This window comes from Ochotona princeps, unplaced genomic scaffold (genome assembly GCF_030435755.1).
Source record: "Ochotona princeps isolate mOchPri1 unplaced genomic scaffold, mOchPri1.hap1 HAP1_SCAFFOLD_92, whole genome shotgun sequence".
NCBI lineage: Eukaryota > Metazoa > Chordata > Mammalia > Lagomorpha > Ochotonidae > Ochotona > Ochotona princeps.
In genome coordinates, this window is record NW_026699352.1 from 283,822 (window position 1) to 304,456 (window position 20,635).

The 20,635-nt window shown below is 42.2% G+C and overlaps 1 protein-coding gene across 1 annotated transcript; it reads left to right on the forward strand.

Annotated features, from left to right (window-relative positions):
* The first annotated feature begins 598 nt into the window (after positions 1-598).
* On the forward strand, positions 599-15,598 carry LOC131479197 (rho GTPase-activating protein 20-like). Its single transcript, XM_058659751.1, has 8 exons — positions 599-733; positions 3,944-4,021; positions 7,068-7,134; positions 7,671-7,850; positions 9,415-9,539; positions 11,031-11,192; positions 14,660-14,763; positions 15,505-15,598. The coding sequence occupies exons 1-8, from the start codon at positions 635-637 to the stop codon at positions 15,596-15,598; spliced, it is 909 nt and encodes a 302-aa protein (XP_058515734.1). The 5' UTR covers positions 599-634.
* Positions 15,599-20,635: the final 5,037 nt, after the last annotated feature.

Genomic DNA, 20,635 nt, shown 5'->3' on the forward strand with positions numbered 1-20,635 from the left:
TAGTTTGTGATCAGAGAACATAATCTCTGGAAACAATGCCACCACATGAAACCTCCTTAATAACACTTCAGATGATCTTCAAACTGCTTCTCCCTTGGATATATTCATTGTTGAGGAAGTTCTAGATGCACCCCTCATTCTTTCTCTGCCTAAAACCTTTTGAATGAAGCAACCATGGTCCTCAGTATATAGTAAATTCCCGTAAATCCAGGCTGCTGTGCTGGGTGAGTCGCGCAGCAACACTGCCTGTTACCCTTTTTAGGTCGTGTGTTGGTGGCGTTAGTTCCTTCAGTGCAGGCAAGAATGCTCAGTTGACATATCACAGAAATTATTTTCAAGACCACATGTTCCTGTCCCAAATTACTTCCCTACCCATATTTTGACCTTGGTAAGGCACTCTAAATGCGGATGTTTTCCATGGATACATCTTATAAGAGTAAAAATGCTACAGATATATGAGAATAGTAATACATGCATAGTCTACAAATATGTGTCTTCAATAACTCAAGCAAAATTTTCACATATAATGAATTATATATATATATATATATATATATATATATATATATATATATATATATATAAACATGGGTTGATTTGAAAAGAATGATTGGCTAATTTATTTGTGTATTTTATGGATTTTATTAGATCAATCACCCAAAGCCAGAAGATGGATGGATTGCAGAATACTCTGGTTAAAATCACTACCAGTAATATTAATAATTCTTCCAGTGTAAGTATGCTTTTTACCAAAAAAATTTAAACTACAATTATATGACTTAGCCATAATGAAAGAGACACAGGGATAGGAGGGCTGGAGAAAGTGACAGGAGTGAAAAAGAGAGAAGGGAAAAAGAGAGGAGAGGAGAGGAACTGGGAGTGTTGGAGGGTCAGTGAGAGCGTGATAGAAGAACCTTGTATTAATGTATCTTCAGATATACATGCAATACTTCATGTGTATCAAGTAAGAGATTATGTGAAGCAATGGAATCTGGTGATTCAGTGCTTGTGCTAAAAACGAGAATCTCCTGTTGAATATCCATAGAATTTCATTTCTTAAAAACATTATTTTTCTAAGGCAGTATTCTGGGAAATAAATCTTTCCCTCTGATTTTTACTACTTTCAGATGATGATTTCATTTCCAGTTTTCATGTTTGTTAAAATACTTGCATTTATTCTGATGGAATATTTTAAGAGAATGCAATGTACAAACTAGAGATGGGTATGCCATGCACCGTATAGGCTATAACCCAGATGTGCCTGATTGGTTTACATTTTGTCCTGTTTGGATTTTTAAAAATTTCTTTTCATTGTCCCTCTAGATAGGTGTCTTCATGTGCCTTTTCTGAAGTCAGTTCCATGTGGTGTACCCTTTAATCCTTGAACACTGCACAAGCCTAAATAAAATCATATTCTTGTGCAGCCACCGTCCAGGCCTCACCTGGAAATTGAACACCAATTGAAACAATGCTTCCACCTGTTTTTCATATTCCCGTCGAGCGTCACTTTGTGATGCTCCGTTTCTGGGACAGGACCCACTCCAGGGTCAGCTGCTACTCTGAGCTACTTACACCTAACTTCTGCTTTGCCAGAGCTGAGTAGAATTCTGAAGGGATGAAGCATTTAGGAGAGCAGAGTGTGTCTGCCTCATTTTTTGAATGCTGTTGGAAGGAGCAGTTTCAATGGGATCACACTTGATTTCTGAAGTTAGGGTACACTAGCCAATATGTTATTGGGTGTGACCAAAACAACAGATGTACTCTGTGCTTTATGCCAGTGTCAGATCACACAAAATGCCATTGCAGGGAAAAAAGATAGTTCAACAGAGTTGTTTGCAGCAGATATTCATACAACACCAATGCTACTCATTCATATTGAGAGATCTGTTTCCTTCTAATGTTCATTAATTTTATCTCACAGAAACAACTGTTTCCTATAGTACATTCCAGTTCTAGTGCATGTTGAGTTCCTAAATTTCTTTCTCCTGAAAATGGATGTTTCCAGTTCACTACTGAATGGCACTTTTTGACGAATCTTGAAAAAAGATGTTTTAGCTGATATTTTCTTCTGCACACGTTTTGCTCCACTGCCTGTTGTTCTACATGCTTTCTGGTGACTAGTCTAAGCCTCCACTACTGATCACCTGTGTGTATGTCTTTCCTTCTTCCCATCCTGTTTTCTGTATCTTCTGTTTCTGGTGTGGAGTGATTCAGCAGTACTGTGTCAGAACAGTCACAGGGTGCTGAAGCTCACCTCAGGTCTTTGAGTCTCCCCTGACTGCAGAGAACAGAGGAATTGCCAGCAACAGCAGCCTATGAAGGCCCTCTCTTGGTATCCTGTGCCAACGGCCTGTAGAAGGGTGTGAATCTGGGCACTTCACAGTTCCAGACCTGTGCACCACCCCCTTCCTGGCCACTAGCCCAGGTTCAACACCAGTTGGGGTTCTGTCCTCTTGACAGAATCAGAGAATTACATTACTCTGTGTAGAGTAAACTGCTTGTGCTTAGTGAGGCATGCATTAGAGGCACCACAGCCACCATGAGATGCTGGTCCATCCCCTCCAAGTTCTTCCTAACTAAATGACAGCTGGTCCACCCCTCGCATCTAAATGTGCCTTGTGCCCTCTGGTCCTGCTGTTTTGTGGTAGAATGAGGAAAACTGTGTGTACCTTCCCTGCAGTGACCTGCCGGGAGTCTTTCTTCCTCTTTGACTGCAGTATGAACCTAGAATCAGTGGGGTGTGCAAGACTCCCCACGGGCGATAATGTCACCTGTGATTCCGGCCACCATGGTCTGCTCCCACCTCTGTCTCCGTGATTCTGGCCACCATGCTCTGCTCCCATCTCTGTCTCCGTGATTCCGGCCACCATGGTCTGCTCCCATCTCTGTCTCCGTGATTCCGGCCACCATGGTCTGCTCCCATCTCTGTCTCCGTGATTCCAGACACCATGCTCTGCTCCCATCTCTGTCTCTGCTTCTGGCATTTCCTCCAGTTTCCAGCTTTGTGTGTCCTCCCACTGCTGCTTGACCTCACCATCCACACTGTTCTGTGGTGTGTCTGTGGCTTCTGCAGAATTTCTACCTCTGGATTCTAACCAACTCTCATCTCCTTTGCTAACCTTTCCTAGTCATCCATCTTCACCAACCCTTTTACTTGAATTTATTTTGTTTACAAAGATATCAAGATCACAAGGAGAGGCAGGTATCCTGGTAGTGATTATTTTGAATGTAATGCTTCTATATATCATGATAAACCATTATTTTGTGATCTGCGTGAGTTATAAAAAGATGATTCTCCCTTCAAAATGAAGGGAAATTATCTGTAAGTGGATAATGCAGAGCTTCAAATTTCTGTGGAAGGGCTTTCAGGTAGCTCAAAAATAGGACTTAAATATTGAGCATTTTTGTTCTTGAACTGTGGATTCACAATGTCAATGAATATGGGGAGTGAAAATCTAAGTAGGTGTGATGCCTGTCTTTGTAGAGGGTGCTTCCTACAAAGTGGCTTAGTAAGCAAGAATGTCCTCCACAGTCGGTTCTTAATCTCACATGACCAAGACTGAACATAAACAGGCAACCAGCCGGGGAAGGAGAGGGACCAGCCCTTCGTTGCAGAACAATTCCCTGTGAAGGAAAGAATTTTTGCTGCAGAGAATCAGTCCCTTTATGGGTCCTGCCTGAATTGACATTCTTTCTCTTTGATCCTATGTTATGTTTTCCATACCATATTAAACTATTTCCTATACTTTAATGAAAGTTTTTCTCCTGGCTCTGAGTTATGTAAAGTGATGCAAATAAATTATTCAGCATTGGCACTTTCTATTTTTTATTTGATAGTCCTCAAACTTGTCCTTTAACTGGATAAGGATTTTATAATTGTGTAATCATATGCTGAAATGTTTCACCATATCACCAGTTTATATTCTCCTTTTTTCTTTTACAGTCTGCCATTTTAGCAGCTCATAATTTAGACACCATCAGGGATGTTATCAACATGGCATTGCCAGGGCTAGGATTAACTGTAAGTAACCTGAGAACTGCTTTAAAATAACAACTTTGATCTTTGATAAATGTATTTCCATGTTGCTACTGGTACATGGTACCTACAGTGTGTGTGTTTGTATGATGTACTATGAGGCATAAGGGACCAACTGCATATACAATGTGTATTGCCCCTAGAAACATGAAATCATGGGGTAGAATGCATTAGGGATATTTGCGTGTGGTCATTGCTCTTATGCTTTGATTTTAAACTTTGCATGACCTGGAAGGCATAGTTTAATAAAACATGGGTATAATTTCAGATGACTATTTCCACGGGTTTTAATTTGAATCTCACAAAGGTATAAAGCATTTTGTCAGCTTTCTAATGTCCTAATATGAAAATAGTAGACGTGTGTTTGGATTGCTGTTTCTGTACACTCCCATTCCCCTGATTCCATAACTGCTGACCCTATTGCTCTGTCTCATAATCTCAGCATGAAGATCCCTACAGTACAGGTCTGATTTTTTTGTTTGCTTTGAGAATCAGAGTACATAACGAGGCAGAGAGGGGGAGAGAAGCAAGCAGAAAGATGAGAGAAAAGCAGATACAAGGAGCATTCTCCCTTCCATTGGCTCAGTCTCCAGAAGGCTATAGTGCCCTAGGATGTCCTGGAGCCAGGAATATAACTGATGAACCCCGAATACTTGAAAGGACCTGATTACTTGAGCATGTTCAGTTACCTCCCAGAGTGTACCTTTGCAGGAAGCTAGAGCTGGAATTGAAACCCAAGTGTTGTGATACAGTTCTCAAGGATCTTATCCACCTGCTAAAAATCCTCTTATTGTGAATTTTGACATAAAATATATGAACAGAGTCGTGCTTTAGATACTGGTCCTGAGACTGACATACCCTGTGCCTGTAAAATTCAGCAAAGGTAAGGTGTGAGTGAAAGCTGAGCTTCTGGGGAATGTGTATAAACACCTCTTGTATGCTTCATGTTTGATTTCCTTTGCTTGGAACAGAGGCACACAGGCACACGTAGTCGAGAGTTCACTACTATGGACAACCTCCACAAATGCTTAGCACAATAACAGGGCTCATTCCTGGAGCTGAGAAACTCATGCAATTCTCCTGTGTAGGTGTTGGGAATCCAGATGCATGGGCCATCAGTGCTGTGTTGGGATGCACATCCTCAGGATTCTGAGAGGATCCAGTGGCAGTGTCCCGGATCCAGTGTCCCGGCTTAACCCCACACCCTCTGTTGTGGGTAGTGAGTTTCCTGATTTCTAGCCCATCACTTTCCTTTTTAAGTGACTGCATCCTGACAGATGCATAGGTGTGTCCCTTATTGTTAGCAGATTTTTTTTAAAGATTTATTTATTTTATTACAAAGTCAGATATACAGAGAGGAGGAGAGACAGAGGGGAAGATCTTCCATCCAATGATTCACTCCCCAAGTGAGCCCCAACGGGCCGATGCGCGCCAATCCGAAGCTGGGAACCAGGAACCTCTTCCGGGTCTCCCACGCGGGTGCAGGGTTCCAATGCATTGGGCCATCCTCGACTGCTTTCCCAGGCCACAAGCAGGGAGCTGGATGGGAAGTGGAGCTGCCGGGATTAGAACCGGCGCCCATATGGGATCCCGGGGCTTTCAAGGCAAGGACTTTAGCCGCTAGGCCACGCCTCCGGGCCCAATTAGCAGATTTTTAGTATGTATATGTGGTATTTGAGATGAAGAGAAAATTCCACACAAATGAGAAGTGACTAAAAGCCTATGGTGCCCTTGAAGGTTGCAATGGCATTTATATTGGGACCATCAGAATCCCATCCTGTCACTGAAGAGCTTGCCATTCTATCAGCAGAAAAATAAGCAACACTTTGATAGTATGGGTTCCTGGAAAATGTTCCCTATAACTGTGAAAGCTCTATACTATTCTGATATTCAAGATTTTTGTAACGTATTCAAGTCTCTAGGGCAAGCAGAGTTGGCATAAGAAACCAATTATTTCACTGCAGCACAAGTCAGTTATACATTTGAAAGAAGGATGAATTGCTGAGTTTCTGTGTACTGAGTAAAACATACACCTCTGCACTGGAGTCTAATGAGTAATGTATGTGAACTCTGAAGAAGAATTAGGCCTTGGAGGAGAGTGAGTTGTATGAATGGGGTTGATGACAAAGATTCGACTTTAAATATAGTTGATTTTATTTAATGGCCAGAGTTTTTCTTGGGGTCTCGTCAGCAAAAAATGAATTTCAATTCACAGATGAGCGGATCCCATTTGTATCTGTATGTGCCAGTTAAGGCACTGCAGCATAAGGGTTCCATACCTTCAAGCAAGAGTTTCGTTAGATCTTCCTGCTCCTGAGTAATTTTTAGGCAGTGAAGCTCTACGTATGTAAATGGATGTTTGGGAGAGAGCCTCCATGCCTGCTAGTGCATTTCCTGAGTAATCGAGGCTATCATCAGGTGATGAACGGTTACTCCTTGTGAGTCTCATTTTGGCTTGCTCCCTCCTGAAAGGAATTAAAACGTTGAACAGAAACATGATACTGATGTGCTGGTTTCCACTGGCATTTCTAGAGTTGCGTGGGTAATCACGTTCTTGTGGCCTGCTTTTCCAGCTGAGAACCCTCCTTTTGACCATCCCCACGGTAAGAGTTGTGGGAATGGAAGCTGATGGGTTAGTTCTGCTTTCTCTTCCTTGCCTTCTGGTCCTGTGCCTGTTCTTTCTGGATGGCTGAGCTTATGATGTCATGTAGGTGTCACCTTGTTTAGGCAGTCTTGGCAGGCAGTACTTGTACATGGACAGGGTCATGGAAAAGGAAATCATACCATTCTCCTAGGAGTCTGCTGATTGCTGAAAGAATGATCAGGAGTAGACTTGTCGTCGTTAGTGTAATACCATAAATGTGATTCCTTAACCCTTAGGCCACTTTGTTGAGCAGAATTGTGGATCAGATAACATTGGCACTGGTCCCAGTTATTTTTTTCTTTGGTAATGTAGAAATGCTCTGGAAATACGTGTTTAAGTATTCTCTGATGAAAACATGTTTTGAGGCCAAGTCCTTCTTTCTCCAAGGGCTCAGAAAAAGATTACCAGCTGTGGGTCCATTATGGCAAGACTGAGGCCCCATTCCCACTCATGGGTAAGTGTTCTGGAAAATAAAAACATATTAATTATTTCAAAATTGCACTTAAAAAACCTGCATATCCATGTTTGTCGAAAAGTTTAAACACTCTCATAATGGAGACGACCTCTTGCAATCGTCATTCACCCATTTAAAACTGAAATGCCACATGCTCATTCCACGGCAGACACAGGTGCCTGATCTCTGACTTGATGCACTAGTTTTTACTATAGAAGGAGCAAAAATGAAGTTTGTCACCTGCTTTTACAGGTGCAGATGAAAGATATTTCTTGGACTTGTTCCTTTGGTATGAAATGAAAATGGAATCGAACTTCATTTTCTCAAGCAGATGATGGATATATATGTCCTCATTTAACTTCCCCATTTCACCTTATGTTCCATAGGACACCCGTGTGTTTTTCTTTTCATGATGCTGTTCCATAGGCAAAGGGGAGCTTGAGTTGCACCAGCGCAGTGCCCACACTGACAGCCAGTGTGATTGATTATACTTCTCACCATCAGCCTGATATAAAATGAGATTCTTCTCTGCCTAGGCCATGAAAATCCGTACACAATTCAGGAGCACTATTATCGAACTTCCATCCGTCAGTCCGCACCAGGGAAGCCCACCTCTCCCCATATCCTTCTGGAGTCCATCCCAGAGATCTTAGCTAATGGAAAACTCCAGTTTATCCTGACATGCTGGGGCAAGCCAAGACCCCAGCGTAGAGGTGGTGAGTTCTTTTATTAGATATAATGGCCTGCTCACTCAGCACATATCTGCATTCCTGAGAACAAAATCAGAACACAAATGGATTCTAACACCAAGGTGTTCTGACACCAAGGTCTTCCCTTTGTGGGAGGATGGATATGAAGAAACAGAACCAGCTTGAGAGAAATGGTTTGAAATCAGAATCCAGCACAGTTTAGGATTATGCTTGTTCTAATGTTAGAACTTCTGTCAGCTCTAGATGTCCTATGCATTTTCCCAACAAAATTAAGCACGTATAAACCTGGGTATCTACAGAAATTGCCTTCTGAGGGGTAGATGTAAGGGCACAGTGAGTTAAGATGCATCTTACAGTGCTGGAATCGCTTTGTAGCACCAGTTTGACTCCCAGCTGCTCCAATGATAATAGACCTTGCTGGCGGTGTGCCTGAGATGGCAGCAGAGGGTTACCCAATCCCTGGGCCCCTGCCTCCACCGTGGGAGACTCAGGTGGAGTTCCCGTCTTCAACCACATCCCTTGATGTGTGGCCATTGCAGCAGTGAATGAGTGATTTGAAGATTTCTTGGTGTGTCCTTATGCATTGCAAATAGATCTTTATCAGAAAGCACATCACTTCTGAAGGCCCAAGAAATGATGACTTCCCATCTCAGGTGGGAGATCTGAAGGAGAGTTAAAAGTTTTGGCACTGAATTCAGATCGATTCTGTTTGGGCCAAAGTGACTGGATAGTGTGCTAAATTGATTTTTGTTATTGTGTAACATTTTATACTCAGAGGGTGTAGTAAAGTCTACCTCTCCTCCAATTCTGACCTTGGTGTGTGTGACTACATGAACTTTTCAAATCAGATCTGACTCCTGAATCCACTGATTAGGCTTAGCAGGATATACATACAGTCCAATGTGGGGTGTTCATGATTCAAAGCCAAAAACCGCTTGAGAAGTATCGCTGCCAGAAGAATTGAGCTTGAAAAGCATCCTCATCCTTAGGAGATGAGACACAAAGAGCAAGACACACAGAGATAGAAGCTTCCTGTTCTTTTCTTCACTCCATAAATGCCATGATTGTGCCAGGGTCAGGGCCATAAGCTGGGATCTTATCCATGTCACCCCTATGAGAGGCAGGGTCAGGGTCAGGGTCAGGGCTGGAAGTTGGTATCTTATCCATGTCACCCTTGTGAGAGGCAGGACTGGAGCTGGAAGTTGGGGACTTATTTATGTTATGTTTGCTAGAAGCAGAAACTTAATTTTGTTAGCCAGGGCCTAGATTTGTAAGAAGTTGCAATTGAAACCTGGAGGACATCAGACTCAGGTACTCTGACATGGGCTTCAGGCATCTTATTCAGTAAACTAAACACTTGCCTGGCACCTTACAGGTAATTTGGAGGAATATTCATAATGCCACATGGATGCAACTAGCTAATTCAGGTGGTTTGAACTTGTATGTGGAAAGGACTCGGTTTCTCACTTTTCTAACCCTGACCTCCCCCTCAAAAAATTTGTCAAATGGAAAATGTAGAAAGAAAATCTGTCATTGTAGGTGTAATCTAATCACTTCACTTTGTCTTCAGCATTTTTCAGAAATTATTTGTCTTGCCTGGGAGCTACAGCAAGCCAGGACGGCCTGTCTCCGGACACTGATGCTACTGCACAGCTGGTTAGGCTTCAAATGAATGATCTTACAGCAGTCATTTTGGTAGGTAGCATTATGATTGCTATGCCTCCTGAGCGCTGAGAACCTGAGGTATTAAGTGTCCTCATGCAACTCTGTTTCAAATGTGACAATCGTTTGTCAGCCCCTGGCTTTGGCTGACAGGTTCTCTTATTGTGACCTCAAAAACAAGCACAGTCTGATTAGGAATTGCAGTCTTACTTGAAACACAACAGGAAAAGTGGTAGTCGATCTCACTGGTTTCAGCAGTGTCCTCCAGTCACTTGCTCACTGACATAGGAAAGGTGCATATCTGATTCCCTGAGTCCACAGCCCCTCATTTGCAGCCTCTTGCTTGAAGTGTTCCTCTACTCCCTGTGTCTAGATGACTCAGACTTCTTACACAAGCTCTCTCACGTGAGTTTGGTTTGTATTTAAAATGCTTAAATACATTATTCTCAAATGTATTCATACTTCTATCATAAGAGAATGTGTTGAATAAAGGCCTCAGAACTTGGCCCTGTTATTTCCAACAAGGATTTTTAATAGCATGCACACTGGTTGATTGCCCAGTGTATCTGTTTGCTCTCTCCTGTGTATAAGGAGATGTCTCCTGGGTGGGAAGGAATTTATCAGGCTAGGTCCATCTTGGACATTCTCCCAGACCTTACTCAATTCACAAGTTCAAGGAGCTCCCAGGGTCCTCATCAAGATGATGTCATCAATGGGTGAAAAAGTGTCAGGTAATACATTATGTTGCAGGCATAAAATATAAATAGCCTAATAAATGACAAATTCCCTGTGATATTTGTGAAACACGTCTTGCTCTATTGGCATTAAGATGTAGAAGGCAGTGAAAATCTGGTATAATGAAGGCATTATAAAATCTGGTCAAAGAAGGCATTCTATCATATGTGGGCCTTCACCCTGGTTTTAGATGAGTGTAGGCAACCACCGAATGTAAGAATGCAGCCCATAGTTATTTAGATAAGGATGGGCTGATGTCAATAACAGTGGCAATGATATCTTCCTAGTTGGGAGAAACAGGTTTTTGGAAATAGTAACAGCAGGGTAAACAGTAGGGATTGATTCACTGAAAGCTTGAAGAAGAAAACTTTGGTTTAAAAGTTTGATTTAGGGCTCGGCGGCGTGGCCTAGTGGCTAAGGTCCTCGCCTTGATCCCATATGGCCGCTGGTTCTAATCCTGGCAGCTCCACTTCCTCTCTGTCTCTCCTCCTCTCAGTATATCTGACTTTGTAATGAAAATAAAATAAATCTTAAAAAAAAGTTTGATTTATTGGAAGAGGAAGATGAGGTTAAAATCAACATTCAAAACCATTCAGTGTATGGGCATTGATTAGATGGATGACTGGAAAATATACTTGGAGACACTGAAACAGATTTCCTTTCTTCCCATCAGTCAGCTCTTGCCATGTTGATTCACACACTGTGTCTGTTCCTCTACAGATCCAGTTCATGTTCTGGGCTGGTGGTTGTGAAACGTCCTGTAATTTGTTTACGTTTTATTCCTCGCAGGAGATGCTTCACTTTTTAAGGCAAAATGGGCCATCGACAAAGGGTATTTTTCAAAACATTGACAACATAAAATCATTTCTGTGTCTCAAGGAAAGAATTATGTTTGGACATACATTAAATTGGGAGAATGAGTCTCCACTTGTCGTGGCAGCCGCATTAAAGGTAGGGGGAGTTCTGTTGTCATCATGCACAGTATGAAATCTCTGATGGGTTTCATTTATCCTGGCACTTCAAGAACAGTAATAGGTCAAGTGTTTAAGCATCCAAGAACCTAAAAAACACCTTGGAAATTCCAAATTGTAGGTAACTACTCTCTCTATTGAACAAATTCTGCATGTTTGATAGGCTTTCCTAGTTTTTTTTTTTTAAGATTGATTTTATTACAAAGTCAGATATACAGAGAGGAGGAGAGACAGAAAGGAAGATCCTCCGTCCGATGATTCACTCCCCAAGTGACTACAATGGCCGGTGCTGTGCCTATCCGAAACTGGGAACCCGGAACCTCCTCTGGCTCTTCCACATGGGTGCAGGGTCCCAATGCATTGGGCCGTCCTCAACTGCCTTCCTAGGCCAAGAGCAGGGAGCTGGATGGGAAATGGAGCTGCTGGGATTAGAACCGGCGCCCATATGGGATCCCGGGGCATTCAAGGTAGGACTTTAGCCACTAGGCCACGCCACTGGGCCCTGCTTTCCTAGTTTTCAAAATCCACTCCCACTGTCTTCCTCTGAACATGCCATGCAAAATTATGCTGTCATAGTTTCTAATACTTACAGAAGAGTCTTCAAAATCTTTATTATTCATATAGAATGTTGGCCAAAAGAATCCTACCTTTTGCTGAACTTGACAGCATCCGCCTGATGACATCAAAGTTTCCTAAAGATACCTCATTGGAAGCTGTTGAAAACCATTTTAGGAGTTTTCTACATTAAGCAAATGTCTACCCTAAAATCAAAAGAAACATAGAAACAAAGAAAAGGGTCAATAAGTTCATCATCCAACTGCCCCAGTCTCTTAAGTCTTTCCTTTATAAGTAGTGTAAGGAGGAATGCTTTGAGCTGCCTCAATAGCGACCTCTGTTGGTGCTTACAGTTACATTTGCATAGTAGCCAATCCCCAATGGAAAGTGCATGCAACAGACAAAACAAGGTTCAAATTCTCAAAGTGTTGGGTCTTGTGTTATGTTGGGCCTGGGAATACTGTCATTCCATGTGAGAGCAGCACTTCAAGGTCTTGCTTCTGATGGGGCACCTTGTTAATTTGTCTGGAAAGGCAGGACAATATAGCAAAGCTATTGATGTCCTTGCCACCCACATTGGAGACAAAAATAAAGCTTCTGGATTCTGGCTTCAGACCTTTGGATCTGACCTTGATACTTTAGTAACTAGTATAGTCATTTGCCTATGCATCTCCCTTTTTCTCTCCCTCCATCTTCCTTCTCCATTACTGCCACCATCTGTTCCTGAATCCCTCTCACACTTTGTGTATTTATGTACGTGTCTCCTTCTCAATGTCTCTGACCATTGAGAAAATTTTCTAAAACTCAAGTGAGGGGATAGCATTGTTGCCTGGTACAGCCACCACCTGCAATAGGAGCATTGTGTATGGTTCTAATCCTAGGTGTTCCACTTCCCATTCATCTCCCTGTTGATGACTTTGGGAAGCAGTGAAAGATGGCTCAAGAGAGTGGGTCTCTGCACCCTTGTGAGAGACTCAGATGAGTTTCCTGGATCCTGGCTTTGATCTGGTCAATCCCTGATTGTTGTGATCATCTGAGGAGTGAACCAGCAAATGGAAAACTCTGTCTCTGTGTAATTTTCCATGTCAGATAAATAAATGTTTTTTAAAATGCTTAAATGATATAAAATGTACATTTGTTTTAAAGTATACACAGGAATTACAAGTATTGTGAATTTCCACAGGGAGATATAATCAAACAAGAAAAATTGAATTGTTGGTAGTTTTAGCAACTGTGAAACAAAACCTGCTAATTATTACATAATTATACATATTAAATTTTTAGAAACTCGTTATCCTTGCTTCTTTCTTACCCCCCCATAATGCCATATGACAAGTAGTGTCATATAAGCCACCTGCAGCATGCTGAGATCATGACAATATATTCTACGTTGGGCAATCACATGCTTGCACTGCCCTTTCTAAGGCACACTCATGCAACTGATGGTACAGGTTTTTTTGGAAAGATGTGGCATTTAGCCTTCTGGAAATATTGTAGTGTGACTCTGGATAAATACGATGTGAATCACCTGGAGAGTTGGTCCAGACTACAAATAAATGCAAGCACTAAATTGAATTTGCCTTCGAGTAACCTGGAAGCAAAGGTGCAGTTGCAACTTTCTGTGTTCCCCTTGGGTCATTGTGTGGCTTTCATAACATACCACATCTACTAACTTTGAAACCCAAGGAAGCCGAGAGGGGATATCTATCCTACTCACAGAAATGCAGTACTCAGCGGACCAAGAACCACCCAAATAAACTCATTCCTAGTAATTCAGAGCTGGAGAGTTCCTCTCACATACACCTGAGGCATTTCCTGGGAAACAGGGAAAGAATCTACCTGCCAAGTGACTTCATTTCTCATCAGTGACACAGTCAAGGTATAAAAGGACTTGCAGTTTGTTTCTTCACATTGTTCCTAGTTTGCTAAACTATGCACAAGGAATGCAGATATGTTTGTATTTGTTTTATGTGAAACATGCTGATTGAAGGAGACATAGATAGGGCTGGGATTGTGGTGCAGGGGGTTTAGCTGTTGGCTACAACACAACCATCCCATAGGAGCCCTGGTTCAGGTTGTAGCTGATCTGCTTCAAAACAGCCTTCTCGCTGATGCATATGATAAGGCACTAAAAGATGCTGCAGTGACTCATGGCAGAATTCCTGGCTCCTGGTTTCACATGGCCCTGCTCTGGCCTGGCCAGCATGGCTATATGGGGAATAAAGTCTCACTCGCAGCCTCTGTCTCTTCCTGTGTTACTCTGTTGTTCAAATATTCATCTTTTCAACTTTCAAGTAAATTAACATACATACAAGGACAAAAATGTGCATCTGCATGCACATATCATCATCATTACTTATGCTAGTTCACTCCCCAACTGACCACAGTGGACTGTGCTGGACTGGGTTGGGCCAGGCTAATGCCTGGATCCTAGATCTCCATCTTAATATCCAATGTGTCAGGAGCCCAGGCAATTGGACAATTATCTACTGCTCTCCCAGGTACATTAGTAAGGAGCTTGAACAGAAGTGGAGCAGCCAAGGATTGACCTGTTCCTCTGATAGGGATCACTGACTTTGTTTTTGGAAGCAATTCAACACACTGCCATAAGCATGCCCCAAAGAACCTTTAGACAATAAGGGAGTTTGCCTTCTCTCCTGAAACTGCCCAGACCCTGGTTTTACACATCTTGTTTTAGAAGAAATTAAAGTACGCTTTTCTGCATATACACATTGGTGTAAATCACAGCCTAAGCTTTATAGAGGTCACAGTTTGAGTTTCTAGAAAGTGCTGATTAAAATGAATATTACAATTAAATATTACCTTTGCAATTTCTGAAAACCATATTTGTCATCAAAATTTTATGACTTTTTTTTTTTTAATCTTGGAAAGGATTGTCTTCAGATCATACCTGGAACTCTTTTTACAATGGAACTCTACGATAGTTGGCTTGGTGTCCTTGATGAGGATGAAGTGGAAATCACAGAAATCAGAAGGTGGTAATATCATTCACATCTAATCCAGACATGTCTCCAAATACAGCCAACACAGTTAGAGAAAAATATTAGCTTGTCTTTAACCACAACAAGCTTGTGCGCTGTGAAGGGGATTCATGTAGTCACACACACAAAGACCGGAATCGGAGGAGAGGTAGACTTTAGCACACCCACTGGGTTCTTATTCACACCAAGTAGTATTGTTATGGAATTATTGACACTGTACTGAATGTCACTGAATGTCACATGAATGGAGCAGAAACTTACTGATCCCAGAGATATGCTGTAAGAATAGCTCTTTGTTGATCTCACTATCCACTTGTCAATGCTAATTAGGTGGATAACTCTGTGTATGCTGAAAGAATTGACATCAATCACTTTTGCTTGAATGCATACCTTGAATGTGTTTTGCTTCATTGTTTTGCTGTTGCCTTGAGACATCATTGCTTCAGTTTTACCTTACAAGGTAAAATGTTTGCAACTCAAATGCTGTTAAATTTCCTCAGTAAGCTTTGAGCACATTCTGGAATGCAACAGCCACTTTTAAGACTTGTGTAAACTGGACATTCACAAACTTATTCAAGTGAAAAAACATAATTTTAACCTCTCCTTCACCCCACCCAAGCCCCAGTGATACTATTAAGAAAATGTAATTTGAAATATTTTGTTCCCTTTCTGTCTCTCACTTCAGCAGGGAAGTGACTGCATTTGTTTGTTTTGCTTGTGTGTGTACGTGTTTAGGCTCTTAGAACACCTGCCCGCCTGCAATGTGGACATCCTGAGGCAGTTATGTCTGTGCTTGCATGAGATATCCAACTATGCCTCCTTCAACTGATGAGCGCACCCAAACTAGCTTTTTACATCACAACAAGTGTGTTTTCACTGTGGAAATGTACATCACAGATCGCTTCATTGGAAAATGAAATAGTTAAACAGGTAATGAGGTGCTCCATTTCCATTGTGATGAACCACATTTTATAATGAAAAGCGCTGTATATCTTTCCTGAATGTCAAGGTCACTTACTCTATATTTGGAGTTGTGGGAATGTGTGGTGGCAAGACAGAAATTGAGAGCAGTGAATCACTTCTTTCCAAAGCAGGAAACAGAAACATGAGGCGTTAAAGCACAGGAAAGTGGAATGTTATGTAACATTCTCTAATGTTATATAACATTAGAGAAGGGAATGTAGGGGTTTTAGTAAGTGGTCAATCTGAGATGCATTCTGTCACTCATCACTGAGGACCAAGCACACCTGAATTTCACAGTTTCTTTATCAAGCCTTCTCAGCTGAGTAGAGTCAGTAGTGTTAACAACAGTATCCTCAGGTCAGTAGTGACACGGCCTGTTCAAAATGAGCACATGTATTCCCCTACTCAGTGACCCTTCTTGTAGCTAACTCAGTGAAATGCCGCTTTCCATCTTACCTATGCTACTGGAATGAAAATGAGTCAAAGTTTTAAAGCATCCTAATGGACCCAAATGTCTCCAATACAATGACAGCTCTTATCAAGCTGACATAGGTGTAATGTTAGAGTGAAGCAGGACAGTAGTTATGGAAGGATTGCAGCTGAAGAAACAGACATTTCCCTTGTAGTTGACTCCATTTGTGTCAAAAGATCCACAAAAACCTCCTCTTCCCAAGTTCAATATAACACACGTTTTCTTCTGTTGAGTATTTCACCAGTTATGTGAAAGTGCACACCAGCACCTCAAACATCCTACGTAGACTCACTGGGAAAAGGAAAGGCAGATCAGTTTCCAGAGAGACAGACAGATGATTCATCTGCTGGTTCACTCCCCACATGGCTGCAACGGCTAAAGCTGAGCTGATCCAAAGCCAGGGGCTTCTTCCAGATCTCCCACATGGGCTCAGTGTTCCAAGGCTGTATGCCATCCTCTACTGCTTTCCCAGGCCACAAGCAAACAGCTGGAGGGAAGTGGAGCAGCCAGGATGTGAATTAGCACCAATATGAGATCCTGGCACATGTCAGGTGATGATTTAGCCATTGAGCTATTGTGACTAGCCCTTATATATAGACAATTGTGCTATTTAAACAAAGAAGTTATTAAAATATTAGCATTTTATTGCACTAGGACACAGAAAATACTGTTTTTCTGAAGGGCAGTATTTTTGACAAATTACTTAGTACTTTTGCAATTGTAACCATAGTTCAGGAAATGGTTCATATATGTTTATGTCAACTGTGAATTTTGTTTAGAATTTGTGTTTTTTGTAATGTCCAGTGTTCACATAGAATGCATGACTCGTATTTGCAGGTGAAAAAGAGTACCCTGTTTCCATGCTTTTGTGTTACAGATGTCTATCATAGAGATTTTTATTGAAAACTACCCACAGATCTTTGAACACCACAATGAGTCTTTACTTAGTAAGAGATGAGGAGATTCCAGCACCAGCAGTGGGAACAGCACTGAACATGAAATCGTCATGTGGAATCCAGAAAATGGTACAGGTGAGAGCTCATTGAATTGGGAACTCAGGGCAAACACTTTGGATTTTCTGGACAATTTTAACTGGTTGTGCTGAAAGCCACAAGGCTTCAAGGAGCCATGGCAAAACTTAGCATAGCATTGAATAGATCTGATCTCTCTTTACGAGAATGACAAAGATTAGGAGCAGCTTCAAAATATTTAAGATGAAAGGGTAGGTAAAATGATGTGTTTGACTTGCAAATGCCAACTCTTAATATTGTTCTCAGAAACTTGTAGGTAAAAAATTGGAGTCTGACTTGCTTTTTCCTCAGAAAAACTAAATCTGCTAATCACTTTGTAAATACATATGTTTCTATGGCTCTGTGTTCAGATTACATCAGAAATATTATGTGAGTAACCTTGTGCATCATATCTGAATGTAATGTGCTTGTATTCAGGGGATATAAATGATTTCAATGAACTGATTGGAATGCCCTGACAAAGAATGTACAAGGATATGTGTCATTTTTCAGACTCGAATAAAAAACCAGCTGCAATCCAGAAATGGGCCCACCTGTATCATGAGTGGAATGTTTTTTGAGTCACTGTAATGAAATCACCATGGGCTGTCCAATGGAGACTAATATAATGAGTGAAGATGAGTTCAGGTGGCTCCTAACCTAAAATGCAGACAATCTAAAATAAATCATTTCCATTCTGGGTTACAAAGATTTGCACATTCTGGATCCTTTCATTTTCCCCAAATTCAGTGATGCTGGAACTAGGGTATCTGAGATTATGTGCGATTTAAACCAGAGGTAAAGTTGGATGTGCTGTGTTCTGGAGCACAAGGGAACACTAAGACAGGCCTGAGATTACTGAGGACATTTCGGTCATCTCTCATCTGGCCAGGGAGTGACTGAAGGGAGGCTGTAGCACTCTCCCTGAGAATTCCTTCATGTTTGCTGCTGACTCATGACCATAACTTGAAAGGTTCCTATGTCCAGAAACAGAGCTTCAGTTCCATTCATGCCTTTGGAAGTACACTAGTTCTTGCAGGAGATGTCCTTGGACCAATGCAAGGGTCTCAGATAGAATGTGAAAGGACACTTAAATTTTCTAAGGCACAGTTGAATTGTAAGACTTCATTCATGCTGTGTGCTTCTGGGTATTAAGGGTGCATCAAAATTATTAAATATCCACTAGGGGCACAATAAGGTTTTGCTCTGTGTATGTGATCTGGCTTATGGGCTAACTTGAAGGGGATCTGTTAAAGGGAGCTGCAGCTGGTAGGTTTCATTTTCTGAACACCCAAGGAAACCTGTAGAATCCATGACAGAAATCAGAGAGACTTGGGAGACACTGAAGGCAATCTTGAGAGAGAGAAAATACTCTAATACACAGTGTCAGCTGAGCATTTTAGGAGTCACTTAAAATGCTGATTCAAACACATTGGTACCTAGCCCACTACCCTCTGCTGTTGGGAATGATGGCACCTAGCCCACTACCCTCTGCTGTTGGGAATGATGGTTTTCATTGTCACGTTGGTGTTTTGGATGCCACCCCACATTCCCTTTGTGCACGGGAGGGATGCACCTCGGGAGAGTATTATACCCAGAGGGCAACAGCTTTGAGGCAACCAATTTCTGCCAGCTGGCATTAGGTTATCTCCTAGTAACACACTCCAAAGGCACTTCCGAAGGCTCTCAAAATTGAATATATTCCTCCGCTCCATTTTCTTTGGAGGTCTCAGTGAACATCAGAGCAGATTCCCATGTGGGTGCCTGAGATGGGCAGGGCAAGTCTCCCCTTTTGTTTTGAGTGTGAGACGTGTCTGTCTCCTGAAAGTGTCATACGTCAGCTTAGGGTTGTGTGCCTTAGCATGTGACGGTGAAACAGCATGTGACGGTGACCCCGAGTTCAGGAGCGTGGGGATAGCACCCAGTCTTTGATGCAGGGGCTTCATAGGCAGGCCTGCAGCGTCCAAGTTTGCACCCATGTCAGGTATCATTGCTCTTCCCGGGGACTGCACTGAGAGGGTTTCCCATAGTTTTCTGATGTTTATCTCCTTTCTTGACTACAATTCCCTGAAACAAAACTCTGGACCACATTGCCACAACCTGCACAGTCATCCTGCCCCATTCACAAGGTTCAGAGCTGTACAGGACAGAAAACTGCTCTGGCTCAAGAGTCGTCCGTGTGTCGCAGGAGGCGAAACATGGGTCGTCCTGTCTTGTCCCAGGTGTCCATGGGGACACAGAGTGGGATTCTTCTACTGAAGAGAATGAGGCGTGGTGTGCTTTCTTTTCATTTTCTGGACTGACTGCATACCATCTTGCAAGCTTCCATTATGTCTGCATGACCTCCCTAACAGGTAGTGTACTTGTGAGTGGCTGTTGGTGGAGACCAAAGTTGACGGTCTAGAATTTCCCTTGTGGCCACTGACCAATAAAGATGATTGGCATCTTAGTCTGTTTCCTTGAATCCCTAAGAACACAGAGGAAGAACTTCTTGACATTCAGGCGCCTTTCCTTTCCTCCTGCTTATCTACTTACTTTGGCAATGGGAGATAGACACAGACACAGCCAGTGTCAGAAACCAAGTTGGAAGCAGACTGAACGTGAGGGCAGTGGTGCGGCTTGATGTGGAAACTGTCACACCCAGCCACGTCTTGTGCGTAATTTATGCTTAGGGTGCCTCAGAAAGGCCTAGGTGCCCGCAGTAGGAGACTGTGATGCCTAGGAGCAGATCAGCTTTGTTCCTGATTTCAGATGTGAATAGGAGACTGTTGTCTGATAGTATATTGAGATGATGTTGCTCTGTGTTTCTTTACCAGTTATGGAGCCAGATTTTCTGAACTGGGAACCACTGAGAGGTAAGTGTGGAAATATATGCTCTGTACAGAGGAAGGATGGAAACAGGAGATTATTACTAGCCTGTGCGGGCTTTAGAATATGTACCCTGAGTTGGAGCAGGATGCCCAGGGCATGGTGACTTAGAATAACTTTCATGGTCTGTGCCTTGTTGAGACACTGATGTACAGAGCTACTTCATGCAGGCGTTAGACTGAGCTGAATGTTATGTGCTTGAAATGCTCTGTGCCTGTGCAGGAGGGATGGAATTCCGGGGAGAGCAAAGTCCCCATTGCATGAATTCCAAGAGCACGGGGTTTGGCACAGCTGGTGCTTTGTGGGTAGACAGCTACCACATGAATGTCTGGTTTCCCTCTGAGGACTCCATGTAGAAATGTGTTGGTCAAGGAAAGAGAAAAGACATTCCAAGACCACGTTTTGGCACAGCTAGTGTTTTTTTAATTTTTATTTTATAAATGTAGTAGTTAATTCCTTATTTTCTGACTTTACCCCCACAAAAAAATCATGCCCCAATGGATTTTCCCCATAATATCACCACCATTCAGGAAGCATTACCGTTCAGTCTGTC

Coding starts and splice junctions, on each gene's coding strand:
- LOC131479197 (XM_058659751.1), top strand. CDS start 635: ATGGATTTTATTAGATCAATCACCCAAAGCCAGAAGATGGATGGATTG. Junction 734..3,943: donor ATATTAATAATTCTTCCAGT/GTAAGTATGCTT, acceptor TTTCTTTTACAG/TCTGCCATTTTAGCAGCTCA. Junction 11,193..14,659: donor TCGTGGCAGCCGCATTAAAG/GTAGGGGGAGTT, acceptor AATCTTGGAAAG/GATTGTCTTCAGATCATACC.